At 46.7% G+C, this 25444-nt stretch overlaps 2 protein-coding genes across 15 annotated transcripts; one reads left to right on the forward strand and one right to left on the reverse strand.

Annotated features, from left to right (window-relative positions):
• Positions 1-1368: 1368 nt before the first annotated feature.
• On the reverse strand, positions 1369-9388 carry LOC143843961 (uncharacterized). Of its 12 annotated transcripts, XM_077350833.1 has the most exons (8): positions 9135-9247; positions 8684-8756; positions 8003-8150; positions 7478-7642; positions 7237-7359; positions 5736-5846; positions 5083-5143; positions 3291-3427 (listed from the first exon to the last, which is right to left on the reverse strand). In XM_077350833.1, exons 1-7 carry the CDS (start codon positions 9244-9246, stop codon positions 5126-5128), a joined length of 750 nt encoding a protein of 249 aa, XP_077206948.1. In that variant the 5' UTR covers position 9247; the 3' UTR covers positions 3291-3427; positions 5083-5125. The 12 variants fall into 12 exon arrangements, with proteins under 12 accessions (XP_077206952.1, XP_077206951.1, XP_077206949.1 ...); XM_077350837.1 differs by lacking the exons at positions 5083-5143; positions 9135-9247 and adding an exon at positions 9259-9388 and having other exon boundaries at positions 1369-3427; positions 7478-7655; XM_077350836.1 differs by lacking the exons at positions 5083-5143; positions 9135-9247 and adding an exon at positions 9259-9388 and having other exon boundaries at positions 1369-3427; positions 7478-7655; positions 8003-8245.
• Positions 9389-9545: 157 nt separating this feature from the next.
• DYDC1 (DPY30 domain containing 1) lies at positions 9546-25158 on the forward strand. Of its 3 annotated transcripts, none has more exons than XM_077350843.1 (8): positions 9547-9692; positions 12391-12501; positions 12874-13131; positions 13853-14035; positions 16073-16195; positions 19312-19407; positions 22520-22636; positions 24896-25158. In XM_077350843.1, exons 4-8 carry the CDS (start codon positions 13889-13891, stop codon positions 24947-24949), a joined length of 537 nt encoding a protein of 178 aa, XP_077206958.1. In that variant the 5' UTR covers positions 9547-9692; positions 12391-12501; positions 12874-13131; positions 13853-13888; the 3' UTR covers positions 24950-25158. The 3 variants fall into 3 exon arrangements, with proteins under 3 accessions (XP_077206960.1, XP_077206958.1, XP_077206959.1); XM_077350844.1 differs by having other exon boundaries at positions 9556-9692; positions 12365-12501; XM_077350845.1 differs by lacking the exon at positions 12874-13131 and having other exon boundaries at positions 9546-9692.
• Positions 25159-25444: the final 286 nt, after the last annotated feature.

The following is a 25444-nucleotide window of genomic DNA, read 5'->3' on the forward strand; positions in this document are numbered from 1 at the left end:
GCTTTCCCATCTCTGTATGTTCAAGGGCAATTGGCCCAGTACAAACTTTCCCTTAGTAATAAAATGATTTCATATTGTTTCATATTGTTAAAGCAATAAAAGAAATGCAGGCTGCCCAGCCCCCAAGTCTACATAGCTTCTGTATGTGTGAGGGAATACCTCCCTCTTCATAACTTTGGAAAGTTTATATATCTAAATAAATATCTCTCAAACTACAAATTCAAACTGCACAGCACAGCCTCATGCTGTTTATTCACTCACCAATAAATTTTCACAGAGGTTTTTCGCTGCAGCCTTTTGACTGGAGTTGCTATGGATTGAACTTGGCAATTTCTGCTACCATTTTGCTCTCCTCCCAGTCTATCACATAGCTTGAGCAAACAATATTATCATGTATAAAGGCTTATTAAATCACATAGATTGCTAAATTCAGTATTGCCTACAAATTAAACAATATGTTCCTGTAATATAAATAAGCTATGCAGGGACAGCTCAGCCCCTGAGTAGACACAAGCTCCATCAAATATTTTAAATCATTTCTGTAAATATTAATAACTCTCTTAGTTTAATAGAGGAGAAAGAGACTTGTCTGTTACTGGTTTGTTAAGCTGCAGCGACACCATCTGGTTGACGGTGGGAAAATAAAATATATGTCTCTACTGTCAAGCAAGTCTTATACTTAAAAGGGGCACTGAACTTCAGAGGGCACAGTGCTAACGGCAGCAAGCAAAGTCCTCCTTAGTATATCAGGCTAGGTTTCAAGACCTGGCCTGTTTGTATTACCATAAACTACCTCTCTAGATAATACATTTTTATCTTGCCCTTCAAGGGTGGTGTACTCCACAACAGTCCTATGAGGTAGACCACCTAAACACGAAGCTGCCTGATACTGAATCAGAACCTGGGTCCATCAAAGTCCATCAAAGCTGTCAACTCAGACTAGCAGCAGCTTCCCAGGGCCTCAGGCAATGGTCTTTCACCTTACTTGCCACCTCAGCCTTTTTGCTGGAGGTGTAGGGATTGAACCTACAGCCTGCATGCATGACAGATGCTCAAACACTGAGCCACACTCCCTCTCCAAGGACACCTATTAAGTATCATGGATGAGAAAGGACTGGAACCAGGTCCTAGAGTGACACTCAGACTAACGTGCAATGATTAATATGGTACTAACATCCTGGAGATCTGAGTTCAAATTATGACATGCCACAAAGCTCTTATGGCAGCCATTTTGTAGTTGACCTCACCATCCTGTGTCAGGATTCCAAAGGAGCCCACAGCTGCTGTATTATCAATCAGCTTCAAGATTAAAAATCATGAACACAGAAGGTGGAGCTCTAAGAGATCCAACTGAATTCAAACAGCAGATTATGAAACAAAAAGCATTTATTAAAATAGATATATTAAGATATTACTCTTGCTAGAAACAGTGAAAAAAAGCATGATTAAATGCATGGGAGAGTTTAAAGACAAGATATCTATGCATCGATGGGAATGGTTATAGGGAAAATAACCAATACAGCTTGGTAAACTTGGTATGTTTTTAGATGATGCATAGCTACAAAGTACATTGAGAAATCAAATAAAAATGATAAAGGGAAATGCTAAAGATGTAAAGACACAGATATGGTGGACATGTAAAAAAACATGGAGGGAAATACATGGAACATGCAGAACATGTTAAAGCTGCATTCTCTATGGAAGTCAAGAACGGGCTATTAGGAATAGTGCCTGACAAATTACCAAACGCCCTGGAAAAGATATTCAAATACATGTTGCCAGAATCTACAATTATCTATGCAGCAAAAATGGAAACCAGACATCTGAGCATGCTGAGAAGAATGAGAAAATAAACTTGCTGGAAACACAGTAATGGCAAAATTAAAAACTTACTTGAGAAACAGATCAATTATGAAATCTCAGAACAGCTGGAGTGTGTACTATGCAAGCCAGTGACAAAATTTAATTGAGAAGCAGTTTAAATTACTGTGTACAAATGTATGGTAATAAACAAGCAGCTCTGGGAGGACTGTGACTGGCCCAAGGTCACACGGCTGGCTGCAAGTGGAGGATAATAAAATGAAGAAGAGTTGGTTTTTATATGCTGCTTTTCTCTACCAGGAGTCTCGAAGCAGCTTACAGTCGCCTTCCCTTTCCTCTCCCCTCAACAGACACCCTGTGAGGTGGGTGAGGCTGAGAGAGCCCTGATATTACCGAAGAAAAGAGTTGGTTCTTATATGCTACTTTTCTCTACCCGAAGGAGTCTCAAAGGGGCTTACATTCGCCTTCCCTTTCCTCTCCCCACAACAGACATGCCCTGTGAGGGAGGGGAGGCTGAGAGAGCCCTGATATTCCTGCTTGGTCAGAACAGCTTTCTCAGTGCTGTGGCAAGCCCAAGGTCACCTACCTGATTGCATGTGGAGCAATTGGCTGCTGGAGATTTGATTGGTGGTGCAGGTTTTTTAAAAATGCTGTTTTAACAGCGGCTGTCAACACACCACGAGTTTCTACACTAAGCTGTGGCGATCATTCTGTGGCTGGCACCAACTATTTTTCCCTCCTTAGATTATTAATAAAGAAGTAGCATTATGTGTGCTGAACACTAAAAGGCACACAATATATGGCTTCATTATAAAAACCAGCAAAAAACCTTAAGATAAAATATTACTGCTGACATTTTTTCTATTGCTTTATAACAGACTAGTAGTAAAGCCCATTTGAAAAATGGGCTGTGAAAGGGTCGGGGCAGGACCCTGCCGGCTGCGAGCCCCTCCGCGAGCCTGAAACAGGTCTAGACTGGCACAGCCTTTCATCTTCAACGGGTTTCCTCCAACAAGAGGCAGCGTTGAAATGCAAGAGCGCAGGACCCTAATAGAGACTGGGACATTACGGTGGGCAATAGTCTCATCACCTCAATTGAATTTTGGTCCAATACTACCAGATCAGCTAAGCTGTAAAGAAAATGCCTCCCTCACCCATATTAGAAAATGCAACCAAGAGGAAAAGCTAGTCTCATTGTGAGCGTTGCTCTTCCATTTTAGGCTGCAATCCCTTAAACACTGTTTTACTCAAAAGTAAGCTCCACGGAGGGCCTGTACTGTTATTCTGAAATCAGATCATGACCAGATTTGTAATTCTCGTCTGGAGCATCACCTCTGGTTTGGGTATCGTCTTCATTCTCGCTTTCTTCTGAATGTTCCGACTGGTCTTCTCCTTCGTCGTCTGAAGTCTGCTGAAGATCTGGAATAGGCTCAGTCAGGGCTTCCTGGAGGCTTACAGCATCATTTACGCCCTGAAGCATTTCCTGCAGTTCATCCTTTGCAGTGTTTAATTCACCTGGACCCAATATGCCTTCCAAGACCTCGTGCTTGAATTCAGCTGTTTCACTTTTTTCTGGAAGGTTCTTGTCTTTCCCTTCAGTCCTTTTCTATCAGTGGAAAGAAATGTATACACATCAGCACGCCACCACAAAAATGTTTTTTTTTAAAAACTGTGTTTGGCTATTTTATTTTATTCCTTTAATTCAGTGGTCCCCAACCTTTTTATCACCGGGGACCAGTCAACGCTTGACAATTTTACTGGGGCCCCGCGGGGGGGGGGGGGTAGTCTTTTGCTGAGGGACGTTGCCACTGCCGCCTGAGCCCCTGCTCTGCTTGCTTTCCCGCTAGCGCCCCTGACTTCCTGCTGCCCACTGGGGGGCGCTGCCAGCAGCAGCTGCACAGTGCCATGCTGAGGGGGAGCCCCAGCCATGGCTGCCGCCGGAGAGCACCAAAGGTGAGCCAGTAGCAAAGTGGCAGGGCAACCCCTGAGGCAGTAGCCAGGGAGGAGGACAAGGAGGAGCTGCGACCTGGTACTGACTGATCCACGGACCTGCACCGGTCTCCGGACCAGGGGTTGGGGACCACTGCTTTAATTGATATGCTGCCCCTCACTGTGACATCTCAGTGTAGCATATATGGAACAGCAGAATTAGTACATTTAAGATATGTATAACAACTATATGAACAGAAGGTACAATGAACATGAACAGGCGGACAGCAATCAAAGTTTGGGGACTTTGCACACAGGGTAATAGAATGCAGTAGATCCGGCCAGAGGCCGTGACAGCAGCCTAACCAACCTTATGGGATTGTTGTGGATATAACATGGAGAAAGGTCCCCCTTGCAGAGAACAGGAAGGTATATGTGAAGTAAATGAGCCAGCTTTCCTTGTACAGCTGTTACATTGGCACCCATAAAATGTGTTAGAGCCATGGGTTCAATGGAAGCCAGGACCACTGGGAGTTCTATCCACTCTGTATTGTGACCCCAACATATTGGTACAAGAGTCTAAACCAGAGGTAGTCAAACTGCGGCCCTCCAGATGTCCATGGACTACAATTCCCAGGAGCCCCTGCCAGCATTTGCTGGCAGGGGCTCCTGGGAATTGTAGTCCATGGACATCTGGAGGGCCGCAGTTTGACTACCCCTGGTCTAAACTGAACCAAAGAACCCACAATCAACGCTAACTTATATACAAAAGCTGCAGAACTTCCCATCAGTGCGCGCTATTGGCCAGTTTTACTTGAAACTGACTGGATTCGGCAGACTGGATCTTGCCATGCATTGGTCAATTACATTGCAGGCTTACGGGCCTCAAACATGGTCCTCAGCAGAACTACAGACACAACAGAATTGTTCTTGTAATCCAAACACAGAGTACCAGAACTTCGTTGACAGAATTGCTTTGGAAAACTGTTCGGTGCATCTGGGCAAACTGAGCTTACACTCACAATTTTTTACGCTGGAAAACATTCAATAAGGGCTCTTGGTTGTTTATACCTATTCACAAGATATATATGCCAAATAAATTCTTAAAAATTGTACTATCCACATGTATACCTTTGCAAATAAAACCTCTTTTTGGTACGGAGTGAGACAGTGGTCTTCAGCCTCTCCAGACTCAACGCCCACCTTCAAAGCTCAAGCAACAGAACTGGATTCGCTGAACGGCAACCACGTAACAGGAAGTCATGGGAACATCAGAATCACATGACAGGAAGTTGATGGCCTAGAGTTATGATCCCCCCCCCACACACACACCTGCTTAGAAGAGTATCCACGCCACAAGCATGCCCGAGAGAGCTCAAAACCTAAAAAGTGTCTATGTGGGGGATTATAAATGGAATGAAAGGTGGGAAAAGACAGAATAAATGGAAAAGGAGAAGAGGACAGTCAGTACAGCTGGTAGATTTGAGTCCTGTAGCACCTTAGAGACGAACAAGGTATAAATTTTTGTGAGTCAAATCTCCCCTTGTCAGACACTGAACTTTTCTGTCTGCTCAAGTCTGCAAACCACACTGACAGGCCAATATCATGGCCAGATATTCCCCTGCAACTTTAGACTGCTATTTTTTTAGTTCCACCGGCCACTTGTATGTAGATGTGTTTCAGCTGAGCAAAGGTCACCCAAGAAATTTGGAAAGAAGGATGAAAGGTCGGATTGTCTTGATTTTGAAATGCTTTGCGGGCCCCAGTTAACGTCACGGAGATACTCCACTCCACCAAAGATGGCTTTTGAATAGACCAGAAGGGTGGCCGTCATGTATTTGATAAGCACAAGGAAACACGAAACCTCCAGCAGCAGAAGAATATTAACTGCTACGGGGCTAGAGAGATTATAATACTCATGCATCCCAGTAGTATTATGTGTACAACCACGTATACACATACATGTTCTTAAATTTGTTACATACCCCATTTAAATGGCTTTCATCAATTTCCACAACAGTCGGCAAACTTGGCACTCCGCTCTTCTCAGGTGAACCCACAGTGGTCCTTTTTTCAAGCGGTTGCTCCGTAAAAGCCTTTTTCCAAACAAAAATTTAGACTAAAATAAGTGCAGGGCAACCATGTCTCACCTTTTTTCATTGTAAAGGCCAGGGAAAGAGACAAACCTCCTTTTTGGCACTCTTCCCACTACCATTTCTGATGATTCTCCAGATCTATTCAAATGGTATAACGTAGCAATCCCTAACCTGTGGGCTGCGGACCACATGTGGTCCTTCGACTAATTGGAGGTGGGCCCCGAAGGACGACTCCCCCCCCCCCCGGCCCTTTACTTCATCCCCCCCAGCCCCTTACAACACACTTCATTGTTGTGGCGTGTCTGTATCTTATTTTGAAGGGATGTTTAAACATTACCATAGCGATCAGAGAGCGCTAGGGCAGTGGTTGAGAGTAGAGGAGTAAACTACCCCCCCCCACCAGGCCTCAGTAAAAGGTGTTGAGTGGTCCCTGGTGATAAAAAGGTTGGGGACCACTGGTATAACGGATACTGCTTCAGCAAGGCCCACCATTTAAACAACAATAATAACAACAACAACAGACAGTGCAAATTCATTTTGGGTAGCCATCTTGGTTTAGTAGTTAAGAGCAGAGGCCTCTAATCTGGAGAACTGGGTTTGATTCCCTGGTCCTGCAGATGCAGCCAGCTGGGGGACCTTGGGCTAGTCACAGTCCTGTTAGGGCTGTTCTCACAGAGCAGTCCTGTCAGAGCTCTTTTAGCCTCACCTACCTCACAGACTGTCTCTTGTGCAGAGCAGAAGAGCAGGTGATTGTAAGCTGCTTTGGGACTCCTTCAAGTAGTGAAAAGTGGGGTATAAAAACCAATACTTCTTAGTCTTCTTTAACCTTCAAACCTTCTGCCAGATGTAAACCCAGCAGCGCCAGCAAAATTTGGGGGAATATAATGTATCTGACGAAAGCAGCTTTGACTCTGTGAAGCTGATGCTCTGAAATTTTTGTAGGCCTCTAATGTGCTAGTTGTGGATGGTGCAGGTTAGCCCAATTTAATCAGACCTTAGAAGCCAAGCTGGGTCAGACACCTGAGAGGTTATGACACAGAGGCAGGTAGCGGCAAACCACCTATGTTCCTAGAATCATAAAGGGGCTTTCAAGGCCATCTAGTCCAACCTCCTGTAGAATGCAGGAAACTCACCACTACCTGCCCACCCACAGAGACCCCAATTCCATGCCCAGATGATGCCCCCCCCAAAAGAAAACCCACCAGAATCCCTGGCCAGTCTGGCCTGGAGGATATTCTCCTTCCAACCCCAAAGTGGTGATTGGCATTTCCTTGGGCATGCATAAATTGGCTTGATGGTAAACAACACCACCACACACACACAAGGTGCTGCTAGATGCCAGTCAAGCTGTTCCAATGCAGACTAACACAGCTACCCTCTGACAGCTAACCTTCTGCTGTTCTTCACATTTCTGAGCCATCTGGAGTTCTTCTGCTTTCAGCTTCTCTATCCTCTCCAGTTCGGCCCGGGCTACTTCCCGTTCCTGTTCCAGCTGGGCCCACTCTATTTTCCGCTAGAAATAGGAAAAATGTGACCTTGGCAGATTAGGAAAAAAGACCAACGGGTTTAAGCAAGCTGATTTCATCCGTATATTTAGTATTTATATATATATTAAAAGATAGCTGTGGTACCTTTTCTTCTCCATTCAAATTTTGCTTGTATCTGTAAATCCAGCATGCCAGGAAATCAATCGGGTCTGCTGGCTGGCGTTCGGCCACCTGAGCAAGCCCTTCGACCAAGCAGTTCCCCAGGTGTTCCTTGAGATAGTGTACGTCCATCTCGTGCCAGACTCTGCACTGATACGACACTCTGGATTATTATGATGATTAATGTTATTTGTTAACCGCTGCTCTTGGCCGGCCAGCTCTCAGCAGCATTCAGTAAAAGTAAAACCATACAATAAAACCAATCAGACAACCCTCCCAATACCCCAAGTCAATTCCATCAGGGCCCCCAGCTATCCGGGAGCCCATTCCATCAGACCCAAAAGACCCTGGCCCGGGTTGAGGCCAGGTGCACTAGTCGCGGGGGCCAGGGATTACCAGCCTGTTTGAACCCGCACAGCAGAGTGCCCTGCCAGGGGCACAGGGAGATGGACAGTCCCTCAAGTATGCAGGACCTAGACTGTAAATGGCCTTGAAGGTCAAAACCAATACCTTGAACTTGATCCAGTGTACAACTAGCAACCAAGGCTGCTGCCGTAGAAACAGCTGCACTTGGGCTCTCCGTGATGTTCCTATGACAACCCTCACTGCCACATTCTGTACCAGTTGCAACTTCTGGGTCAAGGACAAGGGTAGGTCCCTGTAGAGTGAGTTACAGAAGTCTAGCCTGGAGGTGACCGTGGCATGGATCACCGTGGATTAGCTCCCAACTGTGTTATATTAATTCCTAGTGAGCTAATGAACAGGCATAAGATAAAACAGGATTTCAAAAAAAATTAAATTAACGCTCCAGGGATTTCCCAACCCAGAGTTGCAACCTTCCCAAACAATTGCCTTCTTGAGCCTGCTATTGCAGGGGGGGGGGGGGTGAGATGGAGTATTGAGGCTCATTCTGCACAACTTGGATAATGCACTTTCAAAGTGGATTTTCCAGTTTTGGACAAGAAAATCCATGGGTATTAGCCATAATGATGAAAGGGAACCTCCACGTCCAGAGGCAGTATGCCTCAGAATACCAGTGCCAGGAGGAAGCAAGGGGGGAGGGGAGCCTCAGCCTCTGTGCCCTGGTGTGACAGAGGACATTGGAGGAAGTGGGCAACTGGTGTGAGCCAGCAGGATTCCTCTGCTGGGGTGGGGGGAGATCAGAACACTCCAAGCAGACAGTAGCCTTACCTTTTTAGTGGACTGGCTGGGTAAGAACGTTTCCCTGACACAGAACTGACCTGGCAGCAAGAGACAAGGTTCTCTGCAAAGGAAAATACAGCACAAAAATGAAGTCCCAATCTGAGTAGATATATCCCTGTCTGAAACGCCTAAAGTTTAACATTTAGACCCAAGGAAGTGCCGGCCAATGAAGGAATGAACACATATCCCAGACTACGACCGCGGCAATTTGTAGATCACAACTTTGTTGGCTTGCCAACCTCCAGGTGGGGTCTGTTGATCTCCCGGAATTGCAACTGATCTCCAGGAGGCAGAGACGAGCTGCCCTCGAGAAAACGGTTGCTTTGGAATTCTATGGCATTAAATCCCGCGACGGTGCCCCCCCCCCCTTCAAAAAAAAGAATCTCCTGGAATTTCCCGACCTGGAGAAGGCAACCTTGCAAAAAGGAAAGATTTACACCATGCAGCTGGGCGGCCCACAGAAACGTTTCACTGCAAAGGGAAATCCGGAGGTTCCCTTTCTCCTTCCCTCCCCCGCCCCTCCGCCTTGGGCTTCTGCAACCCCTTTTCATGCAGACTCGCACCTGCTGGATTCTGCGCAGGGCTCGAGACAAGGCGGGACCCAGACGCGCACCGTTTCCAAGCAACCGACCTAGGTAACCACCCTCGCCCCGCGCGCTCACATCCCTGCCCTCGCGTTGCGGCGCAACGTTTTCTCCTATTGCACGAACGCGCGCGGCTAGGATCTTCCCGATTGGCTCAATGGCTCGCGTCTCTACCAATAGGCGTTCTGATGAGGCGCCTGTTTTACATACCCCGCCTTGTTGCGTTCGCTTTGGCTCGGTAGCGAGTAGGCTGCGCTCTTCGCTTATTCTGCAGCAAAGGTCCCGAACAGAGCGGGCTTTACGTTTGAGTAACCGCGTATGGGATCGGGCTATTCAGCTATGAAGCTCAAATGGCAACAACAACCGTAGTTTAATGCCTCTTTTATGCGGTCCGACTGAATGGCCGCAAAGCGGTGAGCAAACTTCGGCGTTCAGCAGAACTCTTCGGCTGCAACCTGTATTAATGTTCCAGGGATTTCCAAACCCAGAGTTGGCAACCTTCCCAAACAACTGGCTTCTTGAGCCTGCTATTTGGAGGGGGGGAAAGGATGAGATGGAGTATTGAGGCTCATTCTGCACACCTTGGATCAGGGGTAGTTTAACTGCAGCCCTCCAGATGTCCATGGACTACAATTCCATGGACAATTGTTGTCCCCGGACATCTGGAGGGCTGCAGTTTGACTGGATAAAGTGCCTGGATAATGCACTTTTGAAATAGATTTTCCAGTTTTGTACAGGAAAATCCATCTTCAAAAGCTCTTTGAACGTGGAGGGCCACCTGCAGCACGCACTGACAAGAGATTCCAGTTGTGAGGCAAGCAGGGCACAAAGAAGGCCTTTGGGTGGTTGCATATAACAATGTCTTGTACACCTTTATCACTATTTCTAGTATTTGGGGCGGGGGGGCTCACGCCTGGCTCAATTGTTTAGAATAGTTACTGCCCTGGTAGAAGGGCAACAAAACAGTAGTCAATTGGACATCAGCTGTGAGGCATTTGCAAGTCATTTTTCAGACAAAATCTCAACACTCTGCAGTGACCTCCCTCCAAACTTAAACACAGAAAGTGAACTAGAGGCCCCTTGGCGATCTTTGGAGAAAACACTGAGTGACTTCAGATGACTCACGCTGACCCAAGTGGACAGGATGCTAGCAGCGGTGAGGCCGCCAACCACATGCCTACCAGACTCCATCCCATCATGGCTCCTAAAAACAGCTGATATAAGGATAAGGGCCCCCCACCGGGAGATAATCAACCTATGTCTCCCAATGGGAGAATTCCCGGATGGACTGAAAGAGGCAGTTGTACGTCCGCTACTGAAAAAAACATCCTTAGATCCGCAGGAGCCTGACAACTACCGACCTGACTCACACCTAGCATTTCTGGGGAAGATGGTAGAAAGGGCTGTTGCAGGAGGCTCTGGTCCTAGACCCATCTCAGTCAGGTTTCCGGCCTGGCCATGGAATAGAGACAGAGCTAGTCACCCTTACAGATTATCACCAGTTGGACCATGGCGGGCTGCTGCTGCTATTACTAGACTCTCAGCAGCAATTGAAACAGTTGACCATGAGCTATTAGCTCGCTACCTCGCCAATGCCGGAATACGAGGGACAGCCCTCCGGGGTTGGGGACAAGGGGTTGCAATAGGACAGAGAACATCAAACCGCCAACAATTTACTTGTGGAGTTCCACAGGGAGTGGTCATCTCTCCTATCTTATTCAACATCTTCATGCTCCCTCTCGCACAACTGGTGCGGACGTTTGGCCTGGGTTGTCATCAATATGCAGATGACACCCAGCTCTTCCTCCTGATGGATGGCCTCCTTGACTTTCCCCCAGAAACAGTAACCAGCTGCCGGGAAGTAGTGATGAGATGGCTCAAGCAGAGTCATCTGAAGCTCAGTCCTTCAAAGACGGAGGTCCTGTGGCTGGGCAGGAAGGGCCCATGGGAGGAAGTGCATCTGCCCACTCTGGATGGGGTGCAGCTCTCAACGGCTCACTCCACTAAGAACCTGGCCGTGATTCTTGATGCTTCCCTCACAATGGAAGCCCAGGTCACAAAGGCTGGCATTTTACCACCTTCGCCAAGCCAAGCTACTAGTGCCCTACCTGGCCCTGGAACACCTAGCCACAGTGATCCACACAATGGGCACCTCTAGACTGGACTTCTGTAACTCTCTGTATGCATGCCTGCCCTTAGCCTTGATCTGGAAACTACAGCTGGTCCAAAACACAGCAGCCACGGTCCTCACAACATCATGGAGGACCCACATTGGGCCCATTCTCCATCAACTACGATGGTTGCCAGTTGGGCTAAAGATTCTGATACTTACCTTCAAGGCCATACGTGGTCAGGGCCCAGTGTACCTGAGGGACCGCCTCCCGGCCTATTCCCCTCAAAGAGCTTTACGCTCCACCAACAACAACCGGCTAATGATCCCTGGTCCTAAAGAAACCCACCTGGCCTGAACCGGGGCCAGAGCCTTCTCTGTCCTGGCCCCCAGCTGGTGGAATGAGCTCTCGGACGAGATCAGGGCCCGGATTGAGCTAAAACAGTTCCACAGGGCCTGCAAAAGGGAGCTCTTCTGCCAGGCATTTGGTTGAGGCCAAGCGGAACCAGCAACATCTACAGAAACCCAGTCATGCGCTCTGCCCCTGGGCCTGTCTGCACTGTTACAGTTACCTCTACTACAGTTATTGTTAATTATTATTGTTGTGGTTATAAGTTATGGAAAATCTAAGTTCTTTGTACCGTTCTACGTTTTATGTAAACCGCCTTGAGCCTCAACCGCTCTTAACCACTATACCAAGCTGGCTCTCCTATTTTGAAGCCCAGGAGGAGAAAAACCTCCAAGAGTAAGCAACACGAGGTATTTTATTTCAGATTTGTTAGCGTAAACAAATCAGCATCCCTGGACATTTGGGGATGCTACACCCCTCTAAGGGTGTATAGGTGTTATCAGCTTGAATGGGATGGCTTTCTTTGTCTTAACCTGGGAGCTGCCCTCTGACCCCTCCTCTCCCTCTCTCCTTCTGTCCTCTCCCTCTCTGCACATGGCCTTCCATGGAGACACACGTTTCTGCAGGTCTTTCTTCCTTCTCCCACACACAGGATGCTGGACAAGCTGGCCATTTGTGAAAGGGAAAGGACCTTTCCGATTAAGCTTCTCTCTCTCCCCTTTCAACGGCACCCTGGATGTGAACTGGGTCTGCTTCAATAAATGTGAGTGCACATCCTTTTTGCAATACACTTTGTGGGAGATTTATTTACTGCATTCAGTATCCTGTTTCTAGGACTGGGCAAAACTCTCCTGTATTAACCAAGTACTGCAATACGATTTGCCACTTTAAACAAAGATTCTCTAGTATGATTCCAAGTAGAGATTTCCCCCTCTCTGTCCTTTGTAGGCAAAACTTCTATGAAATAAATTTTTTCAAGGATACTTAAAAAAAAGACACCACACTTTATTCATTTCCCTCCATTAGACATAACGGTTAGGTAAAGCCACTGGTATTGCATTCAGAACTAGAAATAAACAACAATGGTAAGCTGTATTAGCTATACAACACCTTGTCAGATAACTAATAATTTCAGCTTCTAGCCCTGAGGGATTCCCTGCCTGGAGAACGGGAAAGCGAGCCATCACCATCTCTGGAAGGAGGGAGTGCAAGAACCTTCCGGGAGACGGTTGCCCAGAGAGGTGGCTAGAACACCGGTCCGTTGCTAGGATACCAAAGAGAAGCATCCTGATTTAACTGCTTCCTCCTCCTTTGGATGCCCACGGAGCTTTATTTTCCGGGACGGTGGAGGAGAGAAGAAAGGACCATTAAGAGTCTGGATTATAACAGGAGTGTGAGTAGTCTTTAGACCAGTGGTTCTCAGTCTGGGGTCGTGACCCCTATTGTGCTGATCAACCCATTCCCCAGGGGTTGCCGAGGCTGTGGCATTGGGAAGGTTGAGAACCGCTGCTTTAGATAAATATCCCCCCTCCATGTTCTTAAATGCATCTTTTAGTCAAATGGCACCTGAAATAAGTTACTTCAGGCTGTTTCAATCAGGGTTTTGTGACATCCCTGGAAGGTTTTCCTGAATGGGTGGGAGTTAAGTAATTTTGTATATATTTTTGTAAATTATTTATTGGGTGATGGGTGATTATATATGGCCAGGTTGACCCCCCAAAAATGGCCACTGATAAGCCTGGAGGAGGTGGGGAGGGGAGGGGCAGTAAAGAAATCCAGTAAACAGACAAATAGAAAAAGAAGAAGAGCTGATTCTTATATGCCGCTTTTCCCTACCCGAAGGAGGCTCAAAGCGGCTTACAGTCGCCTTCCTATTCCTCTCTCCACAACAGACACCCTGTGGGGTGGGTGAGGCTGAGAGAGCCCTGATATCACTGCTCGGTCAGAACAGCTCTATCAGTGCCGTGGCGAGCCCAAGGTCACCCAGCTGGCTGCATGTGGGGGAGCGCAGAATCGAACCTGGCATGCCAGATTAGAAGTCCGCACTCCTAACCACTACACCAAACTGGCTCTCTACACCAACTGGCTCTCTCCCTCCCTGCCCTTCATTTCAGCTCCATACCCACTGATCTTTGCTGCCAACGCAGAAAATGGAGACCGCATATCTCAAAAAATGCCTTGGGCCGTGCTTAGCGGAAGGTCTTGCAGAAGTGGCCGAACGTCGGCCGGCAGATCCTATCGAGTACTTGGCATTCTGGATTTACAAATACAGGAAGAATATGGATGAAGAATTACAGGTGAGTGTCCAAAATCACAGCTGTCCAGAACAGTCTTGATCTCTAATGTTAGCTTTTAAGAATGGAAGAGCCTAACATGGGATGTTTATATTATAGTAGCAGTGAAATGATGTGGTGTGTCTTGAAAAGATTTCTGCTGCTTTTGCGTAACTATTATATCATTAACCACTCGATGCTTCCTGAATAGGGTCGCCTGGCCTCAGCTGACAACCAGAGGATGACTGAGAGGCAGTAACATGGACAGGTGGATGTCAGTGAACAAACAAGCATGTTGTTCATTCCTGGAAAATGGGGAAGTGCCACCACACCTATCTAGGAATCACGAGAAACTCTGTGGTAAAGGCATAGAGTTTTCAGCAATTCCTCAAGAGGACTGTCTCACTTGCAGGTCCTCCAAAATGACATCATTCTGCTTTAGAAATCACAGAAACTATGACTTTACCATAGAGTTTCTTATGATACCTTGAGAAGCATGACATCACTTCCTAGTTGGGAGATTATGCCATTACTGGTGGCAATTTAGAAGGAAAAAACCTGTCTCCTACTGACTGCTGGGGTTCCAGTGGGCACAAGGGAACCCTCTAGAGCCTTGAATGTAGTGACACACAGTGGGGACTAAAATCAAAGGTGCTCAAAGGTGTCTACATTGGTATTTCTAGTACTCATTTGAAAGTAGCCACACCATTTTTCTTGCCAAAATATTGCATTTACACCATAACAATGCTTGCAGAGAGAGCCCTGGCTAGTGACGACAACGTATGCCGGAAATTCAAGCAGTGCATAGCTCTAAACGTCTTCTTAGTTCTTTGTCGTAAATTAGCATCCTGATTGTGATGGGGAAGAAGTGGGAGGGGAGGAAGAAAGAAATGGTTTTGCAAAGTTAAGGATATTAGAAATGGCAAACAAATTGAAGTCCAGGCAGGAAAGGGGGGGGGGGGCTCCAAAGTTATGCTGTTGCTTTTAGGAAACTGATAGCCTTTTAAAATTAGCCTCTTGGTAGCGGGGGTGTCCTGCCCACTCCTGCCAGACAAAGTGTGGTGTAATATCAAATCAACCTCTAGAGGGAGCACAAGACATGCAGAACAACAACAACCAAAACCCACCCTCACCCCAAACAGACACACACAAGAGAGGAAAATGCAAATGCAGAAGAGCCCAGAAGGGGAACAGGAGGAAGAGGCTATAGATTGGATGCGCCAGCCACAGTTCAAGGGCCCAGCCTGGAGAAGGGAAGGTTGAGAGGGGATAGGATTGCTGTTTTTAAGTATTTCAAAGGTTGTCACTTGGAGGAGGGCAGGGAAAGGTTCCTGTTGGCAGCAGAAGAGAGGACCTGTAGCACTGTGTTTAAACTACGTTTAGGATGGTACTGGCTAGACACCGGGGAGGGGGGGGATTCCATAATCAGAGGAGTTCAGCAGTAGAATCGACTGCCTAAGGTGGTGGTGAGCTCCCCCTCACTGGCTGTCTTTATTTATTTCTTTATTATTTATTTATCACATTTATATACTGCCCTCCCCTAAGGCTCAGGGTGGTTTAAGCAGCATCTGGACAGATACTTATCAAGGATACTTTAGGCTGATCCTGCATTAAGCAGGGGGCTGGAGTACATGGCTTGGATGGCCCCTTCCAACTCAAGGATTTTATCTGTATGGAAACAGCCCTATAAAAGACAAACAAAGTAAAAAAAAAGCACCACTAAGAATAGCATAAATTCACAATGGAGGAACATGAGTTGAGCAAGTGGAAAATTAAAATAAAATGCATCTATTTATTATCTAGCACACATAAATAATTGTACTTTATTTTACTTTTTAATTTGCTCAACTTCCGGGTTTCTAGCTTGATATTTTAGGTGGGTTTTTTGGTTCCTTTTTGGTTTACCTATAAACATACAATTCTCCAATACTCCTTCTTCAGGAGAGAGGTGGCCCTGAAAAAGACTACCCCATAGAACGTCCTGCTGCTCAAAGAATTGTTGAGGACAAACTTGGTACGCTCTTCCTTTGTGCATGTGTGTGTTTCTCATTGCATGGCTAGAGGAGACTGGAGAGAGAGGAACTGGAGCGAGAGCGCGAGGAAGCCCAAAGAGAAGTGGAAATGTTAGAAAGAATGAAAGAAGAAGAACTTTTGATCCAGCAAAAGCTTGAAGAAGAGAGACAGGTAGGATGAAGCCACATAAAGGCCATGGATATCTCCCCTCCCTTACAATGGATCCTTCAGCTTCTACATGTGGACTCTTGAGTAATCATTGTCAGGCAGTCCTTGGCAAGTGGCAGGAGGACTGTCGGTGAAGATATGGGGAGCCCGCCATGCTGGTTGCAGTGTTAGGTCACTTCCTGTAATATAAAGGAAGTGACATACTGCTAGTAATTGCCAGAAACTCTATGGTAAAACCATAGACCATATTGTTTCTTGTAATTTCCAGAGCTATTCTATATCACTTACAGAATTTTAATGGAAGTGGCATGGCACGGCACAGTGCTGTTTGTTTGTCAATTGATCATTTTATTAATGCGGTACTAGACCTAAATTCAAGTTACAGTACAAGGGTACGATGTACAAAGGTTAAAATAGAAAAAAGATTCCAAACCATCAACGTTAATAAAATTTCAAATTAATATATAATACATCTAGTAACACTATCTTTACTTTGGATTTACCAGGTTTTCCTTGTTTTAGTCGCTCTCCATGCAAATTTACCTACAGCGGAGGCTAGTTCAATATTTTTATCTAACAGCACGATTTTAAACGTCTCAAAATTAAGCCCAATTTGATCATACGGTTGGCATCCAAGCAAAACATGTTCTGATGCTCCAATACTCCCATCATCATTACAAATATATAATCATTTGTGCATAGGTGTTTTTTGAAATAAGCATTCCCTGAAAGCAGATAGAAGCATACTGTAATGAAAACACTATTTTGCTCCCTTATATATTTGGGAAACAGCCTCCTGGGAGGAGACTGTCTGAGGCCCTGTCTGTCCAGGTCCACCCTGACTGGCCCTCCCCCACCAGCTCCCACCCTCCCTCCTTGCCTGCTGGAAGCCTTGTGGCTGCAGCCTCCATTGTCACTCACAAGGAGAGAGCCAGCAACAGGGCTTTGCGGCCCACAGGTACACTCCTGCAAGGAGGAAGCTGGGTGAGGGGGTGTTTGTAACCTCCCTGCAGGCCACAAAGTCCTGTCGCCCCCGCCGGGGGGGGGGAGCTTCCCACTCCCTTTAGCCTGGAAACCACTCTCGCTTGCTGAGCCAAAGGGAGCCTCCCATGGCAGCGCCGCCGGCAGTGGGGGGGCCTTTCCACTCCCTTTAGCCCTTTTTGCTGGCCAAAGAGAGCCGCAGCTACCCTCTCATGACCTCCTGCCTGCCACCCCTTTCAAAGACCATTTTTAAAATGGGCTTTGATACTAGTAACATAAATGTTCTATGTTCAGGAATGATTAAACTAGAGAGATAAAATAATGGCCTCAGTTTATTAGGTAAATTATTTGTTTGCCCTGCCATCACTCTGAGCAGTAGTGTGTGGGGTGTGTGTGGAGATTACGCACCCCCAAAGGGCATGGTACCCCAATGCTAAACACAGGTCTCTTGCAAGATATACTTCTTCAGACCATAAGTGCATGTTTGGCTGGGCTTCCGTACAACTTTATGGACACTGGAAGCTAGATGGTCAGGAAGGACGGCTCCAGCTTAGTCTTCTTCCTCATAGGCTGGTTTTGAATGCACAAAGAATTCTGGGAGCCCATCCAACATGCACAGTGAAACTAATTTCTGTGACAACAGTTCCACAAAGGGCAATCATAAGGACGAAATTGCTTCCCCTCAAATGCTTCGAAGTGAAGAAGCAACCGGGTCAGATGGTAAGGCAGCTTGACATGTTTTCAGAGGAAATATACAGCAAGGGGAGCTGGAAATAGGGTGGCCGTCCAAGTATGGAAATTCCCAGAGATATGGGCTGGCAGGGTTTATAGAGGGGAGGATGCCACGTGAGGCCAGTCTAGGGTTTCCAGTCTCCTGGCAACCAACAAGGGGGAGCAGCTGGGAGATCTGTTTGACATACAGCAACGTACCTACATCCCTAATCGTGTGACCCAGAGGTGACATAATCACCTCTGGGACTTCAAGGCAACGATCTGGAATTGGAGTAAAAGCTCTATGGTAAATTTGGCTTCGACCGTAGCAATTCCAGTGTCGTCCTGACATCCTGGATATGATGACCACTTCTAGGTCACGTGGAAGTGGCAACCCTAGGCCAGTCAGACAGCTCTCTGGGCCAAAGTCTCACCTTGCCCAATCCACTTTCTATGAACACTGGGGACCCCTGCCTGAAAGTGAAAGGCCTTTTCATTAACTCCACATATGATTGAAGTGACTTTCAAAGAGACGAAGAAGAAGAAGAGTTGGTTCTTATATGCCACTTTTCTCTATCTGAAGGATTCTCAGAGCGGTTTCCATTCGCCTTCCCTTTCCTCTCCCCACAACAGTCACCCTGTGAGGGAGGTGAGGCTGAGAGAGCCCTGAGATTACTGAAGAAGAAGAAGAGTTGGTCCTTATATGCCACTTTTCTCTATCCAAAGGAGTCTCAAAGCGGTTTACAATCACCTTCCCTTCCTCTCCCCACAAAAGACACCCTGTGAGGGAGGTGAGGCTGAGAGAGCTCTTATATTACTGCTCAGTCAGAACAGCTTAATCAGTGCTGTGACTAGCCCAAGGTCACCCAGCTGGTTGGTTGTCAGGGAGCATGGAATCAAACCTGGCTCACCAGATTAGAAATTCACACTCCTAACCACTACACCAAACTGGCTCTAGGCAGAAATGTTCTCCACTGCACTTTGGAATTAAATATTCTACTGAATTTGGCCTACTTCTGTCCTTCAACATTTTAACAGCTCTGCAGAGGTCACGCATGGTTTTGCTCTGCATTCCCAACAGCTCTCTTGAAGGGTCGCTTTCCTCAAATACCTTCAAGCCAATGCTGTTGTGACTGCCAAATGGAGGAACAATTCGTTATCCCATGTTCTCTTTTACTGTCGAAAATATGAAGCAGAAAGAAATACATTTCTGAGAAAATGGGTTTTGAAATAGTCATCCTTACCCTAAAAGGTAAGATAAATTTTTTTCTGAACAGTTTGTGTCACAATTGCTTTGCTGATGTAGCAAACTTCTGTTTTACTGGATTGTTTAAACAACTCCTTGAAAATTTTAGGCGTATGGGCTGTTAAACCTTCATAAAAGCAATGTAATGAAAACTCCACATTAACTTGTGAAATGGTTGCAGGCACAGCTGGAACGGGACCGTGAAGAGCAGGAGAGACTAGAGAAAGAGCGAGCAGAAGAGCTCATCTTAGAGCAGAAACTGATTGCAGAAGCGGAGGTGAGAGGAACATTTGCAGGTGTACCAAATATACATTCCCCCCAGAGCTTAAACTCATGGACAAAGACCTGCCCAATACGTCAAAACAATACAGAGAAAATCACAGGGGATGATGCTAATAAGTCTGCAGTTCGGTAGACAAAGACTACAAGTTCTTTGAAAACACACCTTTTTCCTTCAACACCAGCACCAACTAGAATACCAAACTCAGAACAGCAGAACACAACCAGTGACATACATTTGTACAAGCCCGCCAAGGAACCTAATTGGCCCTTAACAGAAACAGTTCCTTATTTATTATTATTATTTTTATTTATTATATTTATATACTGCCCTCCGCCGGAGGCTCAGGGCAGTTTACATTGAACTTATGAACCATACATGAAACAGTCTTCGTTAATAATCATACAATAATATTAATAACAGTGGTTGTAACAGTATAACAGTATAATATAACAGTATAACAATATAATATAACAGTACACAAATGCAACAGTGCAATGGCACAACAGGTCCAGAGCACTCTGGTGGAGTTCTAGGAGGAAGGGGGGAGAGCGGGGGCCCTTCATTCGCTGTTGGTTGTGCCTGGTCTCAACCAAATGCCTGGCGGAAGAGCTCCTTTTTGCAGGCCCTGCGGAACTGTTTAAGCTCCGTCAGGGCCCTGATCTCTTCTGGGAGCTCATTCCACCAGGTGGGGGCCAGGACAGAGAATGCTCTGGCCCTGGTCAAGACCAGACGGACTTCTTTAGGGCCAGGGACCATGAGCCATTAGCCAGGCGGACTTCTTTAGGGCCAGGGACCATTGGTGGCGGTGGTGCGCAGAGCTCTTTTGGGGCATAGGCAAGGAGCCAGTCCCTCAGGTACACTGGGCCCTGACCGTCCAGTCTAGAGGTGACCTTGGTCCATAAGTACATGTAAGGAAGGACTGTGATTGGCTAATTCACAATCCTTAGATTGAAGTGAAGTTCACATACATAACAGGTGTAGCAATCAAAAAAAGAAAAGTGAGTGGCTTAGGGATCTCACACAGTCCACCAAAACTGACTTCTGCACTAGATTTCAGTCTGTCCTTTAACCTGGATGAAACCATGAGGCTTCGCATTATAAAGCTGAATATGATGGAAAATGTCTTCACTTGAACAACATAGAACGGAGGGAGTAAAAGAACCAGCACCCCGGATATGAGCCAGTTTTGGAAGTCTTCCTCAGCTACATGTGACAGTGCAAATTCCTCAGTTACATGTGACTGCACAAATTAAACGGAGCACATAGGTTCCTAGGCAGCAGAAAAGGGGTCATTGCTTCAGATAAGTGGCAGGTTTGGGAAAGGCTGAGCCAAGGTGGCTGGGGGACAGGGCTGGTTTATCCATTGTAGCACATGTAGCATGTGCAATGGGCCCCGTGTTTCCCCACCCCATGGAACAGAGCTGTAGCCTCTCTCCTTTCCCCCTTTTTTAGGACAGTCATAGTGACACACCTTTGCACTGTGGGTGTACACTCTGCTCCCAGTCTGGCTATTCCCACTGTAATTGTATTCTGCTAGGGCCCCACAGATCCTTAAATTTGCTCTGGTCCTACAGGCGGGCCTCGCAAATCCATAAACCACTCCTGCTGGGGAAAGGGGCTGGCCCTGTGAGCTTCATACCTGAGCTGGCAGGGTTTCACTAGTTGCATCACACTGACCCTCCAGCACTTTCAGTTTGCCCCAAAGTTGCATCACTCCCCCGGAGTGCAGGTGAAGCACTAAATAGTTCCGGGAAACAACAGCATTCCCGTAACATTTGCAACATCCTAAGTGTATGCATCGATCAACCAGTTCTTCAAGCGGTTGTTGTAAATACCCAGGGAGGCAGAGTTCTTCAGTCCTTCCTCCTCTTTCTGTGACTGTGTTGGTCATAAATATTTATTTAAAAAAAGTGGAATAGCACCTATGTTAGTTCCAGGTGTCAACTTTTCTGTTTCTCTCTTGAAGATTACCATAGAATTTCTGACAATTGCTAGAGCAGCCTTTGTAAGCTTAACAAAGAGTTTGGGACAATTGCTAGAGCTACCTTTTATCACTTCTGGGTATCTCTAGGAATTGCTAGGAACTCTATGGTTGGAACTTCCAGTTACGCAAAGGCCTTTCCCCTGGCGTAGGGTTGCCAGCTCTGGGGAAATACCTGAAGATTTAGGAAGCGGAGCCGGGAGAGGTTTGGGAAGAAGAACTTCAGTCGGGTTTAATGCCATAGAGCAGTGGTCCCCAACCTTTTTATCACCAGGAACCACTCAACGCCTTTTACTAAGGCCCGGTGTGTGGGGGGGGGTAGTTTAGTCCTCTACTCTCAACCATTGCCCTAACGCTCTCTGATCGTTATGGTGATGTTTAAATATCCCTTCAAAATAAGATACAGACATGCCACAACAATGAACATGAGGAACATTTTATTTTCATGGAAATTTTAACTCATGACAATGACAAATCAATGGGAACCCTGAGCTTGTTTCTCTGCAACGAGATAGTCCCATCTGGGAGTGATGGGAGACAATGACACCCGAAGTGTGTTGTAAAGGGCCGGGGGGGGGGAAGGCGATCTTCGGGGCCCACCTCCAATTAGTCGAAGGACCACATGTGGTCCGCAGCCCACAGGTTGGGGATCGCTACCATAGAGTCCACCCTCCAAAGCAGGGGAACAATTCTTTGTCATCTGGAGATAAATAGCAGGCGATCCCCAGGTGCCACCCCAAGGCTTTCTAGCTATCCTGACAGGTCGTTCCTGTTTACTGCCACCCAGAGTTTGCCAACCAAACTCCAGTGGCTGTTTCTAGAGAGGAATATTGGAATATTGTCTAGGGCTGATGGCTTGCGGTCAGTTGCCAGTAGGGATAGCGGCCTCTAGATGGGACCCAGAATTACAGCTCGCCTCCAGACTACAGAGATCAGCTCCCCTGCAGCAAATGGCATGGTACCCAACTGAGGTCTCTGCCCTCCCCATCCTCCATCCCTAAATCCCCAGGAGTTTTCCAGCCTGGATCTGGCAACCCTACCCCCCCCCCCCAACCCCCTCCAGTGGCTGGGTGGGCCTGGCAACCCAAGTCGCCAGCCATATTGAAACCGAATTTTGAATTGTAGGCCAAGGCGGCCGCTGAAAAGGAGTTGCAGTCGAAGACCTTGGCGGAGTTAACGGATAAATACGGCGCTCCCCACCTGACCCGGGTCGAGGAGATAGACGAAGTTGAGCAATCTGAAGTAAGTAGAGCCAATAGGGGCCAAGAGGATGGTAAGAGGAATGCAGCAGTGTGTGTCCTCGGGAGCGTTTTCACCATCCCACAGTGGCCCAGAATGTCTCCCACAATGCAACAGGGAGGAGGGGGAGAAGGCTGTCAGCTACTCTGGGTCACAGCTGGGGAGAACTGTTGTTGTTGTTGTTATTATTATTATTACCCACCACTCCCAAGTGGCTCGTGGCAGGTTACAATAGTCTGAATAAAATCCCCAATAAAACTCCCATTAAAACCCCAGACATAAAACGCACATATGTCAAGGAAAGATACGGCGGAAAAAAACAATTCAAACCACAATCTATTCCCCTCACTAGAAATTTCATAACGGGAGGAGGGAAGAGGGGGGCAGATGGAACCCGTAGTCACCATACACATTGCTCCATCTTGGAAGGGGGGCCATATAGATTTTCCTTACCATGCTGGCCCCAACCATAGATCTGATGGAAGAGCTCTGTTTTGCAGGCCCTGCGGAATGCGGGAAGCTGCATAAATCTAGCTGTATACATACATACATACATACATACATACATACATACATACATACATACATACATACATACATATTTTGAGCAAAATTTGAGTCCCACAAGTGAAGTAAGAAGGGTACACAGAGCGGGGCACTGATACAGTCTTCTTTTTTTGTAAAAAACAAAAAAAGAAAGAGGAAATAAGACATGACCAATTTATGAAAGACCAATAATTTTTTTAAATTATTTTTGAGCCACATTTTTTTCTTCAGGGTACAGTTTCAAGCAAAATGTCTCTGGATACCAGAAATGACCTTTTCTTAAAGTTAAAATTAAACGTATCAGTAAACAGTGAAGCAACAACTTCTGAATATGAGAGGCTACAGTGTCAACCGGTCTTTGTGGCACGTTCTCGTGGTGTTTATTTTTGTCAAAGATCTCTGTTGGATTGCTGCACTTCAAAATTTTCATTTGGTTGCTAGGAACGACCCGCCCTCTGCTTCTCTCAGCCCAGAAGATGCCATCCTTCTCCTGGATACATTTGTATTTTACCCTTCCCCTAAGGAGCTAGAGGTGGCATAGATGGTACTTTCTTCCTCATTTCATCCTCACAAGAACTCTGTGAGGCAGACCTGGGTGTAAACTGCACGGAGCTTTTATTCCAACCCCAGATCGATTCAGTCCCTGCCCTCTACACAGAATGCGATTTCCGTTTGGATTTTGGGCGATTTTAATTTTCCTTCTGCAGCAAGAAGGATTGATCCGGAGTGACCCTACCTTTATTGTGCAATATCTCAGACTGCTTTTAAGCCTGAATATATTATAAAAATCGCATTGTTTTGAATCGGGGCTCTCCTCCGTAGTAGAGGACCTGTGATTGGCTACAGGTGGTCATGTGACGAGCCTGCCTCAAAGGAGAAGCCCCTAATTTCTCTCCGTCGGCCTTGGATTTTTTTTTTTGTGCCTTCTTCGTTCCCCCCCACCTTCAAGAAAAGAAAGGATTTCCCCCCCTCCTCTGACTTCTTTGATCCTCTCCCCCCTTCAAGAAAACAAAGAAAGAGTCTCCATTTGCCTCCCCCCCCCCACCTTCTGAGCCTCCCTAACCACGTGCAGAAGACTTTCCTGTTTCAATGGGGAGGGAGGGAAGAGGAAGACCCGAGTTCAAAGCGATCTGAATTCAACAGGATTGACAATGGAATAAACAAAGTAAGTGCAGACTCTGCCCTTGCTGAGAGAGACTGGCTGGTGGCAGAGCCTCTGCTCAGAATGCTGAAGGTCCTGAGTTCAATCTCTGACATCTCCAGTCAGAAAAAGGAACCATCCATAGGTGATGTGGAAGACCTCCTCCTAGCATCTCCTTCCCCCGGGAGAACTGATCTCTGTAGTCTGGAGATCACATGCATTTCTGGGAGTTCTCCCAGTTGTACTTGGAGTTTAGCAACCGTAGTGATTCCAAAATGGTAAGCCGGAGGAAAGGGTTATGTTCCCCTCCCACAATGTTTAACCTTCGCCCTGTCCTGACACACTCTTTTGGACCCTGCTGAATGTCATCTCCATCCCTTGATGACATGGCACCCTGATTTACTGATAAAAATCCAAAGGAAAAAACTTTTAATTCAAAAAAGCCCTTGTTCCCTGAGCCTCTGTTTGTTCCCGGGGCCACCTGAAGGCCATTTCAACATTGACTCTTCCTTGTTTGCGGCTAATTTCAGAAGCACCGTGGTTATTTGCCCCCTTTTCTCTTTGCTGCCATATAGCATATGCTGCCGACGATTGTGGAGTCTGAGGAAGAAGATACACCAGTGGACTAAAGACTCAGGGGGTTTTCTCCCCCCCTCCCCCAAATTCCTTGTCTGCTTCTCTGGATACTTCTCTGAAACTTCAAAGTTCTCCGGATGGAGCCACCAAAAAGATGGAAGGCGAAGGAGAGTAAACGACACGATGGCTCATGACGCAGAGAAGTGGACTTTTTCTCCTTTAGAAAGACAAGTAAATGAATGAAAATGAGGTTTTTCCACAACTGATTGGTTTTCCATGACTTATTAAGTCAACACAGTTGTGAACAACCCAGCCTAATGACTAGGGGGAATTAAAATGAGGAATGTCGTCCTGATCTGGGTGGTCCGGTCCCTTCAGATCCCAGAAGCTACCAAGGGTCGGCCCTGGTTAGTGCTTGGATGCGACACCACCAAGGCTGTCCAGAGATGCCCCTAGAGGCAGTCAATGGCAAACCGCCTCTCCATGTCTCTTGCCCTGCAGCGTTGTCATGAGCCTGCCCCAATTTGACGGCACAAATTAGGATAGTC

Source organism: Paroedura picta, chromosome 8 (assembly GCF_049243985.1).
Source record: "Paroedura picta isolate Pp20150507F chromosome 8, Ppicta_v3.0, whole genome shotgun sequence".
NCBI classification, from domain to species: Eukaryota; Metazoa; Chordata; class Lepidosauria; order Squamata; family Gekkonidae; genus Paroedura; species Paroedura picta.